The sequence below is a fragment of the Hylobates moloch genome, unplaced genomic scaffold, assembly GCF_009828535.3.
Source record: "Hylobates moloch isolate HMO894 unplaced genomic scaffold, HMol_V3 SCAFFOLD_12, whole genome shotgun sequence".
NCBI classification, from domain to species: domain Eukaryota; kingdom Metazoa; phylum Chordata; class Mammalia; order Primates; family Hylobatidae; genus Hylobates; species Hylobates moloch.
The window spans coordinates 104277458-104297227 of record NW_026652287.1 but is presented as its reverse complement, the minus strand read 5'-3'; the positions used below and the strand labels follow the sequence as shown (position 1 = coordinate 104297227).

Here is a 19770-nt window from a genome sequence, read left to right as displayed (position 1 = left end):
TCATAAGGGTTTACTCCAGCATGGATTTTCTGATACTGATAAAGTATGTATTTGCAGCAAAAGGCTTTCCCACAATTGCTGTACTTGGAATCCCTTTGTCCAGTGTGAAAAGCCTCCCCACTCTCATTGCTCCTGTGTGGCTCTTACTCATTGAAAGGGGCCTGATGCTGCACAAGTTGAGAGCTGACCAAGAGGTATTTCCCATCCTCCTTGCAAGTGAAGACCTTCTGTGACATGTGGGTAAGCATCTAACCAGTTCATGGCACAATCCATCCATTTGTTCACCAGATATATAATTTATTATGTCGCTTATGCATTGTATACTGTAACTCCATTATTCCAGCAACTCAAAACCCCATCCAATCACTGGGTTCATCTCACTGTTACAATCTCTAGGGTGTGTTGTCCTTTACATCAGATTTAAATACTGTTCCTATAGCACAGGAAAACTATAAACACAATATATAATTGTATCCATTCACATCCAGTATACAGGAGGCCAGGGACACAGTGGAATGACATGGTCAAATTGCTGAAGAAATAACTACCAACCCAGATTTCTATCCACAACAATAGTATTTTTCAGGAACAGCACAAAATAAGATTATATCTGGTCAAAAACTGGAAATTTAGTAGAAAAGTAACCCTAAAAGTTATCCTTAAGGCCAAAGGAAAGTGATTACAGGTGAAAGGTCTGCAGCGGTAGAAGGAATGAGCATCCAAGAGATGGATGCATCTGCAGATCAATACAATTACTTATTATCTCTATACAACATGAACAATATCTTCTAATTGAGCAGAATAATAGATATGCTATACTCCAATACCAACACTCAATGACATCCTTTGATGTGTTCAAGAGAAGGGTAAAGGTATTAACAATTCTATAATAGGTTAGAGACGTGTTACAATTCTTATCTTAGACTAATGAATAAAATGAGTATATACATTTCAAACTAAAAGAAAATTAAGAATATTAAAATCTATATATTTTTAAAAGAAAGCACAAAAAACAGCCTAGAAGAAAACCACAAAATAAGATGCATTTAAAACCAAATATATTAGTTATCGCATGAATTGAATACAGAATGCATGAATAGTAATTTTTAATGGATTAAAATAATCCAGTAATAGTTCATAAATTACACATCTAAGATATAATGTCATAGAAATATATGAAATAGAAGATGAAAAATGTATACTTATAATTACTAAACACAAACACACAAAAATGTGTATTTGCATCTGACAAGTAGGAATAAGGAAGAAAACACCAGCAAAATAACTTTACAGTTTATACACTTTTAAAAATTTTAATATTACTTTTTATAAAGATAAGAGTTTCACTGTGTTGCCCAGGCTGATCTCAAATTCCTGGCCTCTGGCAATCCTCCTGCATAGGACTTCCAAAATGCTGGGATTATAGGAATGAGCCACTGCGCCCGGCCTGTATACAATTTTTACCATCAATTCAAATTACATTAAAAAAAATTTAGTATAACGAGAATAAAGAATTAAATATACAGGCAAACCAGGATATTTTAGTATTAGCTATCTCACTAATGATTTCAAGAAGGTATAACATTGGTGAGGTTCTATTAGACTCATACACCACAATGGACAAATCTGGACTGATACATACATACAGAACAGCAGATAGCAGTTGCTCAATGTTTTCTTTTAGCATGAACCGAGTATTTAAAAAACTGACAATATGTAGTATCAGAAAAAATATTTAACTTTCATAGAATAAAAGAGAGAATACAATCAGTGTAGAGATCGACAAAAGATACCTCAAACTCCTGGCCTCAAGTGATCCTCTTGCCTCAGCCTTCCAAAATGTTGAGATTATAGGCTTGAGCCACCATGCCCAGCCTAGATACCTGATTTTTTAAAAAAATATGCTTGAAATTCAAATTACAAAACACTAAGTAACCCATGCATAGAGGAAACGAAAATTGAAGAATATCTTATTTGTAAAATAATGACAATACCAATTTCATAGGACTTTCTATAAGTAGTATAATAGGCAGTCTTCTGACAAATTAGGAAAAGTAGATAGGGTCTGCCCTTAGAGTAGGGGCTTGGGCTAATTACCTGACTTCTCTGCACCTCAGCATTTCATCATTACATTGAAGGGGTCCCTATGGTGCCTTAAAGCGCTCAAGCTCTATTATTCACCACACAATTTTGTTGTTTTTAAATTATCATAGGATGTTCAACCTGAAGTTTTACTTTACGTGCCCACAATGTCATCTCTACATATTCTCATGAGATGCAGTTCAAGAATTCTAAAGCAGTATCATTTAATGGATTACTTTAAAAAGATAATTAGAAAGGTATATTCATTTCAAACATCTTTAAGAATAACAGTATATCCAATTAATACAAAAAAGCATCTCTACAGCATGGTTTCATTTATATCAATTTTTAAATCAGCCAAAAATGTAAAGCTACTATTAGTAATATACATGTAAGGTGTCGAACTATGAAGAAAGTAAAATGAGTAAGGCAAAATTCTGGATGGCGGCATCCTCTGAAGTGGAGGATGCAATCGGCAATCTGGCAGGCTCGTGCCGGGCATGCTGATTTTGTTCTATTATATAATCAAGGGGCAGGGTTGAGTGTATTAGTTTATTACATTTATCATGTTTCCCATTTTTTATCCATGTATAAGTAAAGATTAAGTGGACAAATCTTAATAGCCTGAAGACTGTCTACATGTGTTTCCCATGTAATTCCTAGTAATGCAAAGAGAGAGAACATTCCCAATAGCTTCTCAGGCACAAATTTGCCCTCAGTTAATACTGCATAAATGTGACCATTATTTTGTCTTTTATCATCATGTATGATGTTTGGTTATGAACAAAACAACATAATTCTACAGTATTTCCTACTGTGTATCTGGTATGTCACTGCCACTCAAGGTTTCTTTGAGAGGGAGACTATATATTTGTTATTATTATTAATGAATCTATTTCCATGACTGCTGTGAAAAACCCAGGCTAACAGTGATGAGCTCTGGCCAGGCACAGTGGCTCACGCCTGTAATCCAACACTTTGGAAGGCTGAGGCAGGAGGATCACTTGAGCCCAGGAGTTCAAGACTAGGCTGGGGAACATAGGGAGACCTGGTCTCTACAAAAAATGTAAAAATTAGCCAACCACGGTGGCATGTGCCTGTGGTCTCAGCTACCAGGGAGGTTGAGGCAGGAGGATTGCTTAGGCCAAGAGCACAAGGCTACAGTGAGCTATGATTGCACCACTGCACTCTAGCCTGGGGGATAGAGCAAGACCTCAAAAAAAAAAAAAAAAAAAAAAAAAAAGCCTCAAGCATGTCAGTTCAAAAAAAATTTTTTTTAAGTGACGAGTTCTGGAGGTAACTAACTACACCCACTCTGGATTTTCTGGTTACAATCACTACCTTTTCTCTCAACCTCAGCTAGAAATCCAGACTCATGAGGCCTCAATCCCTGACCTTTCATTCCTCGCAAATGCCAAAGCCAACTATGTAGGAAACTTTTTCAGAGAAGAAGAAAACTTTGTCTTCCCAGAAGATAAACTCTCCACTTTGCTCTATGAGGCAGAGAGCAACCTCAAACCACAAACAGGTTGGGACTGGAACAGGCCTGAACTCAAGTATTCTTTCCTGGGAAATTCATCCATCTGGTTGGATAAATGCAGCAGTTGTAATCAGTGTGTTTTCTTCCATTTACTTACTGTTTCACAATTTACTTAAACATCTTACAAATGACTGTCAATTGAACTATTTACAGTTGTTATTATAAAAGTTTTTTTTTTTTTCTTGAGACGTAGTCTTCGCTCTGTCGCTCAGGCTGAATTGCAGTGGCGTGATCTCGGCTCACTGCAAACTCTGTCTCCCAGGTTCACGCCATTCTCCTGCCTCAGCCTCCCGAGTAGCTGGGACTACAGGCGCCTGCCACCACGCCTGGCTAATTTTTTGTATTTTTTAGTAGCGACGGGGTTTCACCGTGTTAGCCAGGATGGTCTTGATCTCCTGATCTCGTGATCCGCCCGCCTTGGCCTCCCAAAGTGCTGGGATTACCGCGCCCGGCCAAAAGTGTTTTAAATCTTTGTATACATGTATTTTGCTGTAAGAAAGCACTCAATCCTAATGAGTATGCCCCAACACGACTTGTTTGGTTATAAAATATAAGTATGCTTAAATTTAATGTGAAACCTTTAAGTAACAACATATATAAACATTAACTCAAACAGATGGCAAAGCTTTGCAACACTGTTAGACAAAGCCTAATTAGGTAGACAAGGATGGGAGGCCGAGGTGGGAGGATCACTTGAGTTCAGGAGATCAAAACCAGCCTGGGCAACATAGTGAGACCCCCATTATCTATAAAACAACAACAGCAAAAATAGGATAACAAAGAACACAAACAACTGAAATATTTTGGATTACATCAAAATTTAAAACTACTCTTCAGGATACACTGCTAAGATAACAAAAAGAAACCAAATACAGATAAATGGTTTGCAAAACATATATCTGACAAATAACTAGCATTCAGAATATTAAAAGATACAATGAATTCTTAAAATTCAATGTTAAGATGAAATAACAATTTAAAATGGGACAAAAGATTTGGACAGATAGGGTCTGGTGCAGTGGCTCACGCCTGTAATCCCAGCACTTTGGGAGGCTGAGGTGGGCGGATCACCTGAGGTCAGGAGTTCAAGACCAGCCTGGCCAACATGTTGAAACCCCATCTCTACAAAAAATACAAAAAATTAGCTGGGCGTGGTGGTGGGGGCCTGTAATCCCAGCTACTTGGGAGGCTGAGGCAGGAGAATTGCTTGAACCTGGGAGATGGAGGTTGTGGTGAGCTGAGATCTCGCCATTGCACTCCAGCCTGGGCAACAAGAACGAAACTCCTTCTCAAGGAAAAAAAAAATTTGGACAGATAACTAAAGATATATGAACTATGAACATATGAAAAAATGCTCAATATCAGTAGTCATTTCAGCAGTGAAATTTAAATCCACAATGAGACACCTCTACACAGCTGTTAAATTGAAAAACTTAAAGTGTAACAAAACCAAGTGCTCAAAAAGATGCAGGACTGGAGCTCCCACAAAATACTGGTGAGAAATCAAAATGGTATAGCCATTTTGGAAAACAACTTGGCAGTTTCCTATACAGGTAAATATACACATATCATATGACACAGCAATTCTACTCCTAGTTATTTATAGAATACAAATGAAAATGTTTCTAACCAAGTATCTGTAGCAAGAGAGTGACTTCAGCAAGAAGGCAGATTAGCAGTCCGTAAATGCTGTTCTCCTCCCCACCCCCCCAGAGCCAAAATAAATAAGCAACTACATTTTAAATGCAAATAACTAAAGGAAAGCACCAGAATATGTCAAAGTAATAACAAAAACTCTGGTGAGCATAGAAACTCAGGATAGCCAAGTACAGAATGGAACACCTGGCCTCCACAACCCCATCCCCCAGCCAAGATCAGCTGAAAACCAGAAGGAATTTCTCCGTATGTGGAAAAAGTGAGCAACAGCATACTAGCAGCGTCCATCACCACCTTGGACACCTACAGTCCTCACCACTGGGGTCCCCTATAGCCCTCACAGGCACTAAGCTTAGCTGAGGGACCTGCCTGGAGTCCACACAGCTGTGCTTCTGAGGAAGGAGCTGACACTGTCCTGCCCACTGTGGCCCATACAGCTACTGTGCTGTTATCTTGGAACTGCTGGAGGTCTGTCTGGTTCCATGGCACCCCTTCATCCCTGAGGATAAGCCATCACCAACCACCCCCCACCTGGTGGCCCAACATCTACAAGCAGCTTTTCCACTTTCCCATGTAGGGCCATGCAGTGGGAGAGCTGCACCACCTACCCCTCAAGTCCCTATGCTAGGCTGTGTCCTGTCACCTTAGCCTAGAGCTGAAGCTGTGCACTCCCTCCTGGGAAAACAATGCTTTGGCAGATCTGCAACATCCACCTCTCACCATCTACCTCTCTCAGTCTACTTCTCCCAAAACTGCCCTGCTTCCAGGGACCTGAGCTGAAGCTGCACACTGCCTCCTGAGGAAAGGATGCCTTGGCGAAGCTCCTCCCCCTACCCCTCCCAGTTGCTGCTGCATCCTGCCCCTCTAGGCCAGAGCTGAAGCAATGCCAGGCATCCTGGGAAAACAGTGCATTAACCATCCAGAGCAGTCACACCCCTCTGTACCTGAGCTGAAGCAGTACCTTTTCTCCTGGGAAAACAGTACTTTGGCCATCGAGAGCAGTCATGCCTCCCCAGTGCCTAAGTTTAAGCAGCACCCTGGCCTACCAGGTAACAGTGTCTTGGCCATCCCAAGCAGACACACAGTCCAGTACCTCATCTGAAGCAGCTTCCTGCATCCCAGGAAAATGGTGCCTGGGCCAACCTAAGGTCACACACCCCAGACCTGAGCTGACGAGGCACATTACCCCCTGGGGATGCAGTGCCTTGCCTGAACTGAGTAGCTACGCAATACTGGGCTGAGCTGGCATGGGACTTCACATTCCAGGGAAACAAAGCAGGGCATGAGATGAGACACCCCACACTACAGGCCAAACAACTCTAGTACTCACTTTAGGGAGCTAGCTGGATAACCAGCTGCCAGGGGGCTGGACTAACACCCTGAAGTATGAGCTGCTGAGACAGCTCTCTCCCTGGGGAGCTGAGTCATCACTGGGCTGCTCCCTATTGCCCAAGGCCCAAGCAAAAACTGTGCTATGCCAGAAACCCGAGTTGCCAAGGAGCCTGAATGGTTCAGGTTACCAAACTGCAGCTGTATTCTGTTTCCTTGGCCCAATACTCCAAAGCACCACTTCTTCCCTAGAGTTGGGGCCTGTGCTGTGCCCGGCCGCCCAGAAACAAAATTAAAGCTACAACCTGGCCCTTTGGGCCCAAGCTGCTAGAGGGTACATCAGTCACAGATCTTGGCTCTGTGGTAAACCTACCTCCAATTCTACCACATGGAGCAAATCTATAGCTCAAAACCCAGGTGCCACAATAGGTTCATCAGATGCTGAGCCTAGAACCCCAGACCCACAGCTGCCCTGAGCACCTGCACCTGGAACCCAGAGCCACTGTACCTGCCTATAGGCCATATCATACTTGACAGCAAGAAGTATCTTCATGGCTAAGTAACTTCATTGTGGGGCAAATGAAAATAGGAGGACTCCAAAAAAGCCCTTGCCATTAACAACCTATGCCACCACTGCTACAAACTTTTACAACCTAGGCCACTGAGGAAAACAAAGTTACTGCCAACATTAAATACTGTTGATAAAGCTGAACAAAGACTATACCATTTCACTTATCTGGAAACAGAGTTACTACACCCTTCTCAACTAGCACACTAAGGACCAAGTGCAGGTGAAAGCCTCTACGAAAGTGACTGTAGAAAAATGGGAAGACGCCATTGTTCCACCAGATGCACAGACATCAATGCAGGGACAAAAGAAACATGAAAAAGCAAGGAAATGTGTCACCACGAAAGGAACACAATAACTCTCCAGTAACAAACTAGAAGGAAATCTGCCAATTACTAAAAAAGTAATTCAAAATAATGATCTTTTAAAAACTCAGTAAGGCCGGGTGCAGTGGCTCACACTTGTAATCCCAGCACTTTAGGAGACCAAGGTGGGCGAGTCACTTGAGGTCAGGAGTTCAAGACCGGCCTGGCCAACATGGTGAAACCCTGTCTCTACTAAAAATACAAAAATTAACTGGGTGTGGTGGTGCACACCTGTAGTCCCAGCTACTTGGGAGGCTGAAGCAGGAGAATCACTTGAACCTGGAAGGCAAAGATTGTTGTGAGCCAAGATCACGCCACTGCACTCCAGCCTAGGTGACAGAGTGACACTCTGTCTCAAAAACAAACAAAAAACCCTCAATAGGATACAAGATAATACAGAAAGATAATTCAATAAAATCAGAAAAACAATTCATAACATGAATGAGAAATTTAAGAAGTATTTTAAAATCACCAAACAGGAATCCTGCAGCTGAAGAATTTAATGTATAAAATATAAGGTACAATAGAGAGCATCAATAGCAGACTTACTCAAGCAAAAGAAGAGAGTTTGTTTGGAATTACCCAGTCAGAGAAGAATAAATAAGAATGACAAGGAGTGAAGAAAGCCTACAAGACTTATTAGGTAACATCAAGGGAAAAAAATTTCATATTATCAGAGTTCCAGAAGGCAAAGAAATGACAAAAGGCATAGAAAATATATTTAATAGGCCGGGTGCGGTGGCTCACACCTGTAATCCTAGCACTTTGGGAGGCTGGGGCAGGTGGATCACCTGAGGTCAGGAATTTGAGACCAGCCTGGACAACATGGCGAAACCCCGTCTCTACCAAAAATACAAAAAATTAGCCGGGCATGGTGGTGGGTGCCTGTAATCCCAGCCACTCGGGAGGCTGAGGCAGGAGAATCACCTGAACCCGAGAGGCAGAAGTTGCAGTGAGCCAAGATCGCACCGTTGCACTCCATCCAGGGCAAGTAGAGTGAAAATTCCGTCTCAAAGAAAAAAGAAAAATATATATATTTAATAAAATTTTTTAATAAAACAGGCCAGGCGTGGTGGCTCGCGCCTGTAATCCCAGCACTTTGGGAGGCCAAGGCGGGTGGATCATGAGGTGAGGAGTTCAAAACCAGTCTGGCCAACATGGCAAAACCCCTCTCTACTAAAAATACAAAAAATTAGCTGGGTATGGTGGTGTGCACCTGTAATCCCAGCTATTTGGGAGGCTGAGGCAGGAGAATCGCATGAACCCAGGAGGTGGAGGGTGCAGTAAGCCAAGATTGCGTCATTGCACTCCAGCCCGGGCAACAGTGCGAGACTCTGTCTCAAAAAAAATAAAAATAAAAATAAAAAACATATTTAATGAAATTATAGCTGCTAAGGAGATCATAGCAAGATTAAAAATAAAACATAAAAAAAATGAAAAAGACAATGAAATAATAGCTAAAAACCTCCCAAGTCTTGGGAGAGCTATGGACATTCAGATCCAGGAAGCTCAAAGATCCCCAAAAAGGTCACCTCCAAGGCACATTATATTTGAACCGACAAAAGTCAAAGACAAAGAGAAAAATCTAAAAGTACCACTAGAAAAGCATCAAGTCATATATAAGGGAATCTTCATTAGACTAACAGCAGAAACCTCACAGGCCAGGAAAAAATGGGATGATATATCCAAAATTCTGAAAGAAAAGAAAAAAATATCAGTCAAAAATACTACACACAGCAAACCAATCCATCAGAAATTAGGTAGAAATAGCCAGGCGGAGTGGCTCATGCCTATAATCCCAGTATTTTAGGATGCTGAGGCAGGTGAATTACTTGAGATCAGGAGTTCAAGACCAGCCTGGCCAACATGGTGAAACCCTATCTCTACAAAAATACAAAAATTAACCAGGCATGGTGGCATGTGCCTGTAATCCCAGCTGCTCCAGAGGCTGAGACAGCAGAATCACTTGAACCTGGGAGGTGGAGGCTGCAGTGAGTCAAGATCATGCCATTACATTCCAGCATGGGCAATAGAGCAAGACTCCATTTAAAAAAAAAAAAAAGAAAGAAAGAGAGAAGTTAGGTAGAAATAAAGTGTGTCTCAGGCAAGCAAAAATTAAGGGAATTTATCACCACTACACCAGCCTTTCAAGAAATGATCAAGGGAATGCTGTATCTGGAAATAAGAAGACAATAATCACCATTATATAACCACATAAAAGTATAAGACTCACTGGTAGAGCAGATAGGCAAAGAAAACAGAGAAAAAAAATCAAATCTTATCACTACAGAAAACCACCAAAATACAATGATAAAAAATAAGAGATGAAGAACAAAGGATATACAAAACATTCTGAAAACCACAAAATGAAAGGAGTCTTCACTTAAAAATAATAACCTTGAGGTAAACAGATTAAATTCCTACCTTAAAAGATATATACTAAATGGGTTTTTAAAATGACCCAACTATATGCTACTACAAGAAACTCACTTGACCTCTAAAGACACAAATATGGCCAGGCGCAGTGGCTCACACCTGTAATCCCAGCACTTTGGGAGGCTGAGGCGGGTGGATCACCTGAGGTCAGTTCGAGACCAGCCTGGCCAACATAGTGAAACCCCATCTCTACTAAAAATACAAAAATTAGCCGGGTGTGGTGGCGCACACCTGTAGTCCCAGCTACTCGGGAGGCTGAGGCAGGAGAAATGCTTAAAACCCAGCAGGCAGAGGTTGCAGTGAACCAAGATAGCACCACTGCACTCCAGCTTGGGTGACAGAGCGAGACTATGTCTGAAAAAAAAAAAAAAAAAAAGACAGACTGAAAGCGAGGGAATAGAATATATTCCATGCAAATGGAAACCAAAAGCAAGCAGGAGTAGCTATACATTTTTTTCTTTTTTTTCTTTTTTTCTTTTTTTTTTTTTTTTTACCACAATCATGACTATATAAGGAGTAGCTATACTTACGATAAGAGACTTTGTATCAAACACAGTAGGGATGAAATCAGGAAGAGGATACAAAAATTGTAAATATATATGCACCCAATATCAGAGCACCTAGATATGTAAGGCAAATATTATTAGATCTAAAGGGGAAGACAATACAATAATACAATAATACTTGTGGACTTCAACACCCTACTTTCAGCAATGGACAGATCATATACATAGAAAATCAACAAAGAAACACCAAGTTTAAACTGACTTTAGTCCAAATGGACTTAAAAGACACTGACAGATCTTTTCATCCAACAGCTACAGAATACATATTTTTTTTCATAAGCACATGCAATATTTTCAAGGAGAGGCCACATGTTAAACCACAAAACAAATCACAAAAATTAAAAGAATTAAAATCACATCAAGTACCTTTCTGACCACAATGAAATAAACCTAGAAATCAATAACAAGAGGAACTTTTAAAACAGCACAAATAAATGGAAATTAAATAACAGGATTCTGAATGAACAATGGGTAATGAAGAAAATAAGAAAAAAATTTTAAATGTCTTAAAATGAGTGAAAACAGAAACACAACATATAAAAATGTATGGGATGTAGCAAGAGCAGTTTTAAGAGGAAAGTATTTAGCAATAAACACCTACATCAAAAACAAGAAAGATCTGGCTGGGCATGGTGGCTCACACCTGTAATCTCGGCGCTTTGGGAAGCCAAGGCAGGAGGATGACTTGATGCTGGGTCAAGACCAGCCTGGGTCATATAGCAAGACCCTATCTCTAAAAAAAAAAAAAAAAAAGATTAGCTGGTCATGATACTGCATACCAGTAGTCCTAGCTATTCTGGAGGCAGAGGTGGGAGAACTGCTTGAGCCCAAGAATTCAAAACTGAGGTGTGAGGATCACTTGAGCCCAGGAGTTGATTGTACCATTACATTCCAGCCTAGATAACACAGTAAGACTCTCTCTTAAAAAAAAAAAAAAAAAAAAAGAAAGAAAAATAAAAATCTAACAATGCTTCTCAAGGAACTAGAAAAGAACAAATCAGACCCAAAATTACAAGGAAAGAATTAACAAAGATCAGAACAGTACTAAATAAAACTGAGACTTAAAAAAAAATTCAAAGGATCAACAAAATGAAAAGTTCATTTTTTGAAAAGAAACCATTAGACTAACCAAGAGAAAAGACTCAAATAAAATCAAACACATACAAAAATGACACTGCAACTGATACCACAAAAATACAGAGTCATCAGAGACTATTATGAACAACTACAAACCAAAGAGTTGGAAAACATACAGAAAATAAATTCCTAGACACATACAACCCATCAGGATTGAACCTAGAAGAAACAGAAAACTTCAACTGACCAATTCTGAGTAACAAAATTTAATCAGTAATAAAAAGTCACCCATCAAAGGAAAGTCCATGATCTCATGGCTTCACTGCTGAATTCTACCAAACATTTTAGGAGAATTAAATATGAATTCTTCTCAAACTTTCCCAGAATAATGAAGAGGAGGGAATTATTCTAAACTCATTCCACAAGCCAGCATTACCATGACACAAGCACCAGACAAGGACACATACATGCAAAAGTAAACTACGGGCCAATATTCCTGATGAACATAAATGCAAAACTCCTCAACAAAATACTAGCCAGCCAAATCCAAAAGTACATCAAAAAGATTGTTTACCATGACCAAGCGGCATTCATTCCAGGGATGCAAGAACGGTTCAATATACACAAAACAATAAACATGATAAATCAACAGAATGAAGAACAAAAAATGTGATCATCTTCATAGGTGGAGAAAAAGCCTCTGGTAACATTCAATATCCCTTCATGATGAAAACTCTTAACAAATTACACATAATAATAGAAAGAATGGGCCGGCCGTGGTGACTCACACCTGTAATCCCAGCACTTTGAGAGGCCAAGGCGGGCGGATCACAAGGTCAGGAGATCAAGACCGTCCTGGCTAACATGGTGAAAACCCATCTCTACTAAAAATACAAAAAATTAGCCAGGCGTGGTGGTGGGCACCTGTAGTCCCAGCTACTCTGGAGGCTGAGGCAGGAGAATGGCGTGAACCCAAAAGGTGGAGCTTGCAGTGAGCTGAGATCACGCCACTGCACTCCACCTGGGCGACAGAGTGAGACTCCATCTCAAAAAAAAGTTAAAAAAAAATTATAATAATAATAGAAAGAACATACCTCAACATAATAAAGGTAATAAATAACATACCCACAGCTAACATCATGCATGATGGCAAAGTGCTGAAAGCTTTCTCTCTATAATCTGAAACAAAACAAGTATGCCCACTTTCACACCTTTTATTTAACAAAGTACAAAAAGTCTGAGACAGAGTAATCAGGCAAGACAAAGAAATAAAGGGCATGCAAATCAGAAAGGATGAAGTCAAATTATCCCTGTATGCACACGACAGGATCAAATATATAGAAAACCCTAAACTCCAAAAGTGGCACCAAAAAACTCTTAGGACTGATAAATTCACTGAAGTTGCAGGATATAAAATCAACATGCAAAAATCAGCAGCATTTCTATACACCAACAATGAATTAGCTGAAAAAGAAATCAAGAAAGCCATCCCATTTACAATACTTCAACAAAAATAAAATAAGAATACATGGAAAACTATATAACACTGATGAAGTAAATCAAAGAGGACACACATAAAAATGGAAAAACATCCCATGGTCATGGATTAGAATGGTTAATATAAAAATGAACATACTTTCCTGTAAGAGATAGCTTATGAAAAAAATGAACATACTACCTCAAGTGATCTACAGATTCAATGCACTCTAACAAAATACCAATGACATTTTTCACAGAAATAGAAATAGTAATCCTAAAATTCATGATATCACAAAAGATACTGAATATCCAAAGCAATCCTAAGCAAAAAGAACAAAATGGGAGTTATCATACTACCTGACCTTGAAATATACTACAAAGTGATTGATGGTAACCAAAACTGCATGGTACAGGTATTTTTTAAAAACCACACAAACCAATGGAACAAAACAGAGAGCCCAGGAATAAATCCCATTTACAGCCAACTGATTTCTAACAAAGGCACAAAGAACATTCACTGGGAAAAGGATAGTCTCTTCAATAAATGGTGCCGGGACACTGGATATTCATATGCAGAAGAATGAAAGTAGACTCATCTCTCACCATACACAAAAATAAACTCAAAACATCAAGTATGCTGGCTCATACCTGTAATCTTAGCTACTCAGAAGGCCAAGTTGTGGCTCACTTGAGTCCAGGAGTTCAGGACCAAGCTGGGCAATGTGGTGAGACTATGACTAAAAAATAATTAAAAAGCAAAAACAAAAATTGGGAATGTATTTTTAGGGCAATTTGAATCTATGCTCTCAGGATAATCAACTCAAAATGGTTTAAAAGCTTAAATGTAAGAGCAAAAACTATGAAACTACAGAAGAAAACATAGGGGAAATGCTTCAGGATATTGGTCTGGGCAAGGATTTTATGAATACCTAAAAATCAAGATAACAAAAGCACAAATCAACAAAGGGATTATATTAAACTAAAAAACTTCTGCACAGCAAAAGAAACAACAGAATGAAGAGACAACTAGTAGAGTAGGATAAAATATTTGCAAACTATTCATCTGAAAGGGATTAATATCCAGAATTCAAAAGGAACTCAATAGCAAAAAAATAAAAATAAAAAATCTGATTTTAAAATGGGTAAATAAGGTGAATACACATCCCTCAAAAGGAGACATACAAATGGCCCAAGTATATGAAAAAATGCTCAACATCTCTAATCAGGGAAATGCAAATTAAAACCACAATGAGATATAATTTTACCTCATTGGTAAAGATGGCTATTACCAAAGATAAAAAATAAAAAATGCTGCTGAGAACATGGAAAAGGGGGAACTCTTATATATGGCTGGCAGGAATGCTAATTAGTATAGCCATATGGAAAACAGTATGGATGTTCCTCAAAAATCTAAAACTATAGCCAGGCACGGTGGTGTGTGCCTGTAGTCCCAGCTACTCAGAAGGCTGAGGTGCAGGACTGCTTGAGCCCAGGAGTCTGAGACCAGCCTAAATAACACAGCAAGACCCCATTTTAAAAAATGAAAAATAAACAAAAGTTAAAAATACAACTACCATATGATCACTGGTAATGATCTATACCACTACTGGTCATATATCCAAAAACAAATATATCTATATGTCAAAGAGAGATCTACACTCCTATGTTTATTAAAGCACTATTCATAATAGCTAAGAAATCAATCTAAGTGTCCATTATCAGATGAATGAAGAAAGAAAGCATGGCATATATACACAATGGAATACTACTTAGCCATGAAAAATAAACCTGTCATTCACAGCAACATGAATGAGCTTGAAAGACATTAAGTAAGCTAGGCACAGAAAGAGAAATACTCCATGTTTCTACTCATATGCAAGCATAAAAGGTTGAGTAGAATGGTGGTAAACAGAGGCTGGGAAGGACAGCAGAGAGGCAGATAGAGATTGGTTAACAAATACAAAATTACAGCACGTAAGATTCCATTTGAATAACTTGTAGTGTTCTGTGGCACTGTAGAATGAGTACAATTGGCAACAATATATTTTATATTTTCAAATAGCTAGAAAAGCAGACTGTGAATGTTTCTAAACATAAAAAAATGATAAATGATTGAGATGGATATGCTAATTACCCAGATTTGATCATTACTCTTAGCACACATGTATTGAAATATCACACCAAACCCCATAAACATTATGTGTCAATTAAAAACAATAAAAGAAACAAAAAGAATACCAAAAATTCCAAAATATTCTGATTAAACATATTATTATGACTAGACTCAATCCATGGTGACAACTACCTGCATATACATATGCAGGTTCACCTGTTAAAATTCCAGTCACTTTATAGTCAGCCTTCACACAATATTCTGTAAGACTGAAAAATGAGATTCCTTCTCTGTGTTTATTTTCTGAGTTTATCATAATCTTTTAACTTACTTTAGCTACATGTCTTATTTCATTTTTGGTTCCAAATTGACCTCTAGAAAATTGTTGAGGTGAATTTTGAACTATTTACTCTCTCTAAAGAGGAGTAGAAGAAGCTGAGAAACCACAATCAGAGGGAAGAATTAGGACTCCCTGGATTACACTATGTACAAACAGCTACAATATCATCTCCATCCCACAGAAAAATAAAGAAGAAGAAATTAACAAGTAGATCCAGATCAAGAAAAAAGTATGGTACTGGGTGGTTAAAGACACATGGAGAAACAATTTTTTAAAAAAATCAAAGCGTCTGAAGTGTGCAGTAAAATGTGCCCATTCATATGTACATCCTTTATCTCCTTAAATGTAAAAGTATTTCATAACTCAAGCCTCCATCTTTCTCATAAAGATATATGCTTCTGCTCCTCAAGAGTGGAGACAATGCTGTGGAACAAAGCAGGCTTTCACAAAATGTTTTCAAACAAACCGTTTGTCTACAGCACTGGACAGCAGTGAATGTATACACAGGGAAAATAAAGGGGATGAGGCCCTTTTGTTTCTGAAACATTTCCCTCTCCCAAATAAAATAAGGAGGGGATGACAAATTGCCATGGGCTTGCCAGGGAAGTCTGAAAGAAGCTGTGCTTCCATTTCTTTCTCTTCCCTATGACTCCTCCTCCTTTGTTTGAATGTCCCTGAGATAACATTTCACTGTAAACTAACAAGAAAGATGTGGCTGAAGGTTTTCCTAAATGCACAGTAACTGGGTCTCTCTCAGGGGTGAATTATCAGATGCAGAATAAGACTCTTGGCTGTGTCAATTTCTAACATAATTGTTTAGATGACAAATGATGATCTAAAACAGGTTTTCCCACAGAGATGATGCTTATGGAGTTTCTCTTCAGTATGAATGACCAGATGGTAAGATGTTTCCTCTCACCACAGATTTTCTTCAGTGGTTATATTAAAAAACTATTTCCCTAATAGGAATTCTTGGATGTTGACTGAAGCGTATGTAAAAAGTCTTCCCACATCTGTTACAATGGTAGGGTTTCTCCCACTATGAATCCGTTGATGTCGAGTGAGGAGGAATGAGCGGCTGTTGAAGGTGTTTCCATATTCACTGCACTCACTGGGCTACTCTCAGTGTGGATGACGGAGTGTTGAATGAGATCTGTGCTCTCGCAAGAAACGTTCCCACTCTGGATGGGTTCGCGGGACTTCTCTGCAGTGTGAATCCGCTGGTGCCTTGTGAGGGGTGACCTGCGGTTGAAGGCCTTCCCGCACTCCACGCATTCATAGGGCTTCTCTCCAGTGTGGATGCTAAAGTGTCGAATGAGGTTTGTGGTCCGACAAAAGGCTTTCCCACATTGGATGCATACATAGGGCTTCTCTCCAGTATGAATCCACTGGTGCCTTGTGAGCCCTGACATGCGGGTAAAAGCCTTTCCACACTGTAAACACTCATAGGGCTTCTCTCCAGTGTGGATGTTGAAGTGTCGAATGAGGTCTTTTCGAATGCTAAAGGCTTTCCCACATTCTTTGCACTCAAAAGGCTTTTCTCCAGTGTGGGCTCTTTCATGCAGGACATAGGTGGAATAGTGAGTGAAGGCCTTTCCACACTGACTGCACACAAAGGGCTTCTCACCAGTGTGAATCCGCTCATGCTGCTTGAGGTGTGACCTGCAGTTGAAGGCCTTCCCACACTCAAGGCACTTAAAGGGCCTCTCCCCAGTATGGATAATGAAGTGTTGAATGAGGGCTGTACTCTCATAAAAGCCTTTTCCACATTCGCTGCATGCGAAGGGTTTTTTCTCATTGTGGCTCTTGTTATGCAAGACAAAATTGGAGCGGTAGGTAAAGGCCTTTCCACATTCATTGCACACAAAAGGCTTCTCTCCACTGTGAACCCGCTGGTGCCGTGTAAGGTGCGACCCACGATTGAAGGTCCTTCCACATTCACTGCACACAAAGGGCTTATCTCCATTATGAGTCCGCTGGTGCCGTGTGAGGTGCGACCTGCGGTTGAAGTCTTTCCCACACTCCAGGCATTTATAGGGCTTCTCCCCAGTATGGATGATGTGATGCTGAAGGAGGTGTTTGCTCTTGCCGAAGGCTTTCCCACATTCTGGGCAATCATAGGGCTTCACACGAGGGTGAATCTGCTCATGCTGAACAAGGAAGCAATTCTCATTAAACATTTCCTCGAATTTATAGGAATTTTCCCCTTCATGAATCAAGGAATCTGTAACTGGTCCATATGAGTCAAATGCATAGAGAGCATCTTCTGGTGAGACTTGGTTCTGTATCATCATTGAACATATACCATCAGCTGTTGCCAAACCTTCATGGTCAAGGCTCATTTCCCCATGGAGTTTCTCACTCTGTGGGTCTGCGCCTGGTCTCAAAAAGTATTCCTGCATTTCAGATGGCCCATCTTGATCCATGGCCTGCCCCCAATAGGAGTATCCTGGGACTCCCTGTGCCAGCTGTTCCTGGAGTGAGACTTCCTCAGGCAAGGCCAGGTGAGAAGGGATAGGCTCTACGGTCTCAGGTTTTGTGCTGTCACCTGAAGGAAACACAATACACAAAAGAACTTATTAAGATAGTATAGAAGAAATGAAATCACTTTTTTGGTGAGAACAGTAAGATGAAAATAGTGATGATTTGGAAATAGCTATGATTTGATGGGCTGGGTACAGTGGCTCATGCCTGTAATCCCAGCACTTTGGGAGGCCGAGGCAGGCGGATCACTTGAGGTCAGGAGTTCAAGACCAGCCTGGCCAACATGGTGAAACCCCGTATCTACTAAAAATACAAAAATTAGCCAGGCATGATGGCAGGCGGCTATAATCCCAGCTACTCGGAAGGCTGAGACAGGAGAATCGCTTGAACCTGGGAGGTGGAGGCTGCAGTGAGCCGAGACTGAGCCACCGCACTCCAGCCTAGGTGACAGAGGGAAACCCATCTCAAAAAAAGGCCAGGTGCGGTGGCTCACGCCTGTAATCCCAGCACTTTGGTTTGGGAGGCTGAGGCGGATCACCCGGGATCCGCCCACCTCAGCTTCCAAGGTAGCTGGACTACAGGCATATGCTACCACACCTGGCTTTTTAAAATTTTTTTTTTAGATGGAATTTCACTCTGTTGCCTAGGCTGGAGTGCAGTGGCATGATCTCAGCTCACTGCAACTTCTGCCTCCTGGGTTCAAGCAATTCTCCTGAATCAGCCTCCCAAGTGGCTGGGATTACAGTTGTGCGCCACCATGCTGGGCTAATTTTTTTGTATTTTTAGGGATGAGGTCTCACCATGTTGGCCAGACTGGTCTAGAACCCCTGACCTCAGGTGATCTGCCTGCCTCGGCCTTCCAAAATGCTAGAATTACAGGTGTGAGCCACCCTGCCTGGCTAAATTTTTTGTATTTTTTTAAGAGATGGGGTTTCACCATGTTGCCCAAGCTGGTCTCAAACTCCTGGGCTCATGTAATCTGCCCACCTTTGCCTCCAAAGTACTGGGATTAAAGGCGTGACCCACCGTGCCTGGCCAACTCTTGAAATTTTTAAAGACAAACCCAGAGGGAGAAGCTCAAGCAGAGTACAGACGGTCTGGAATAGAGATCCCCACTCACAGTCAAGATGAGACTAGGTGGACATCATAATGATGACACTCTGGTAAGCTTGCTCAAGAACAGGTCAAGGAGCTACAAGAGGTGAGGGAAGGGGCACTTAATGTAGCCTAGATGGGGCAGGGACAGGAAGAGGTCAAGGAGGCTTCCCAGAGAGGATGCTTCATGAGCTTAAACTGAGAAGGACATATAGACTTAGGACACAGAATATACAAAGACACAGAGTCTTCAGCGAATCCAGAGGACTGTAGTGAGAGGAGGCAGCCCCATGAGAAGTTAAGGTTGGTCAGGATTCAGAGGCAGGAAGGGGCAGAGATGAAGCTGATATTCAAGATTCTGCCTGAGGGACAGCTAGTGATGGCCACAGCTACTCTTAGGACAGAGCTCCTAGGACAGAGGGTGAACAGAATCCTGGTAGACATAGAATCCACTGCATCAGGGTGAAAGATAGGCGAAAAGGCTAACAAACAACTGGATCTTGAAAAAGAAAATAATAAAACTTTATTTCAAGACAATAAAGATCTACCTGAATGAAGAAATTGATAATATAAAATTATCAATTCTCTCAAAACTGATCCAGAAATTCAACACAACCCTGAGAAACAATAACCTGAAAAC

The 19770-nt window shown here is 40.5% G+C and overlaps 1 protein-coding gene across 3 annotated transcripts in view; it reads right to left on the bottom strand.

The window, feature by feature from the left end:
* Positions 1-276: 276 nt before the first annotated feature.
* The window catches only part of ZNF460 (zinc finger protein 460), a 28909-nt gene continuing 9415 nt past the window's right edge, over positions 277-19770 (bottom strand). For all 3 annotated transcript variants that reach the window (XM_032171311.2, XM_032171310.2, XM_032171308.2), the window contains exon 3: positions 277-18099. In XM_032171311.2, coding sequence (XP_032027202.1) covers positions 16568-18099 — 1532 coding nt within the window. In that variant the 3' untranslated portion in view covers positions 277-16567. The remainder of the gene's footprint in view (positions 18100-19770) is intronic.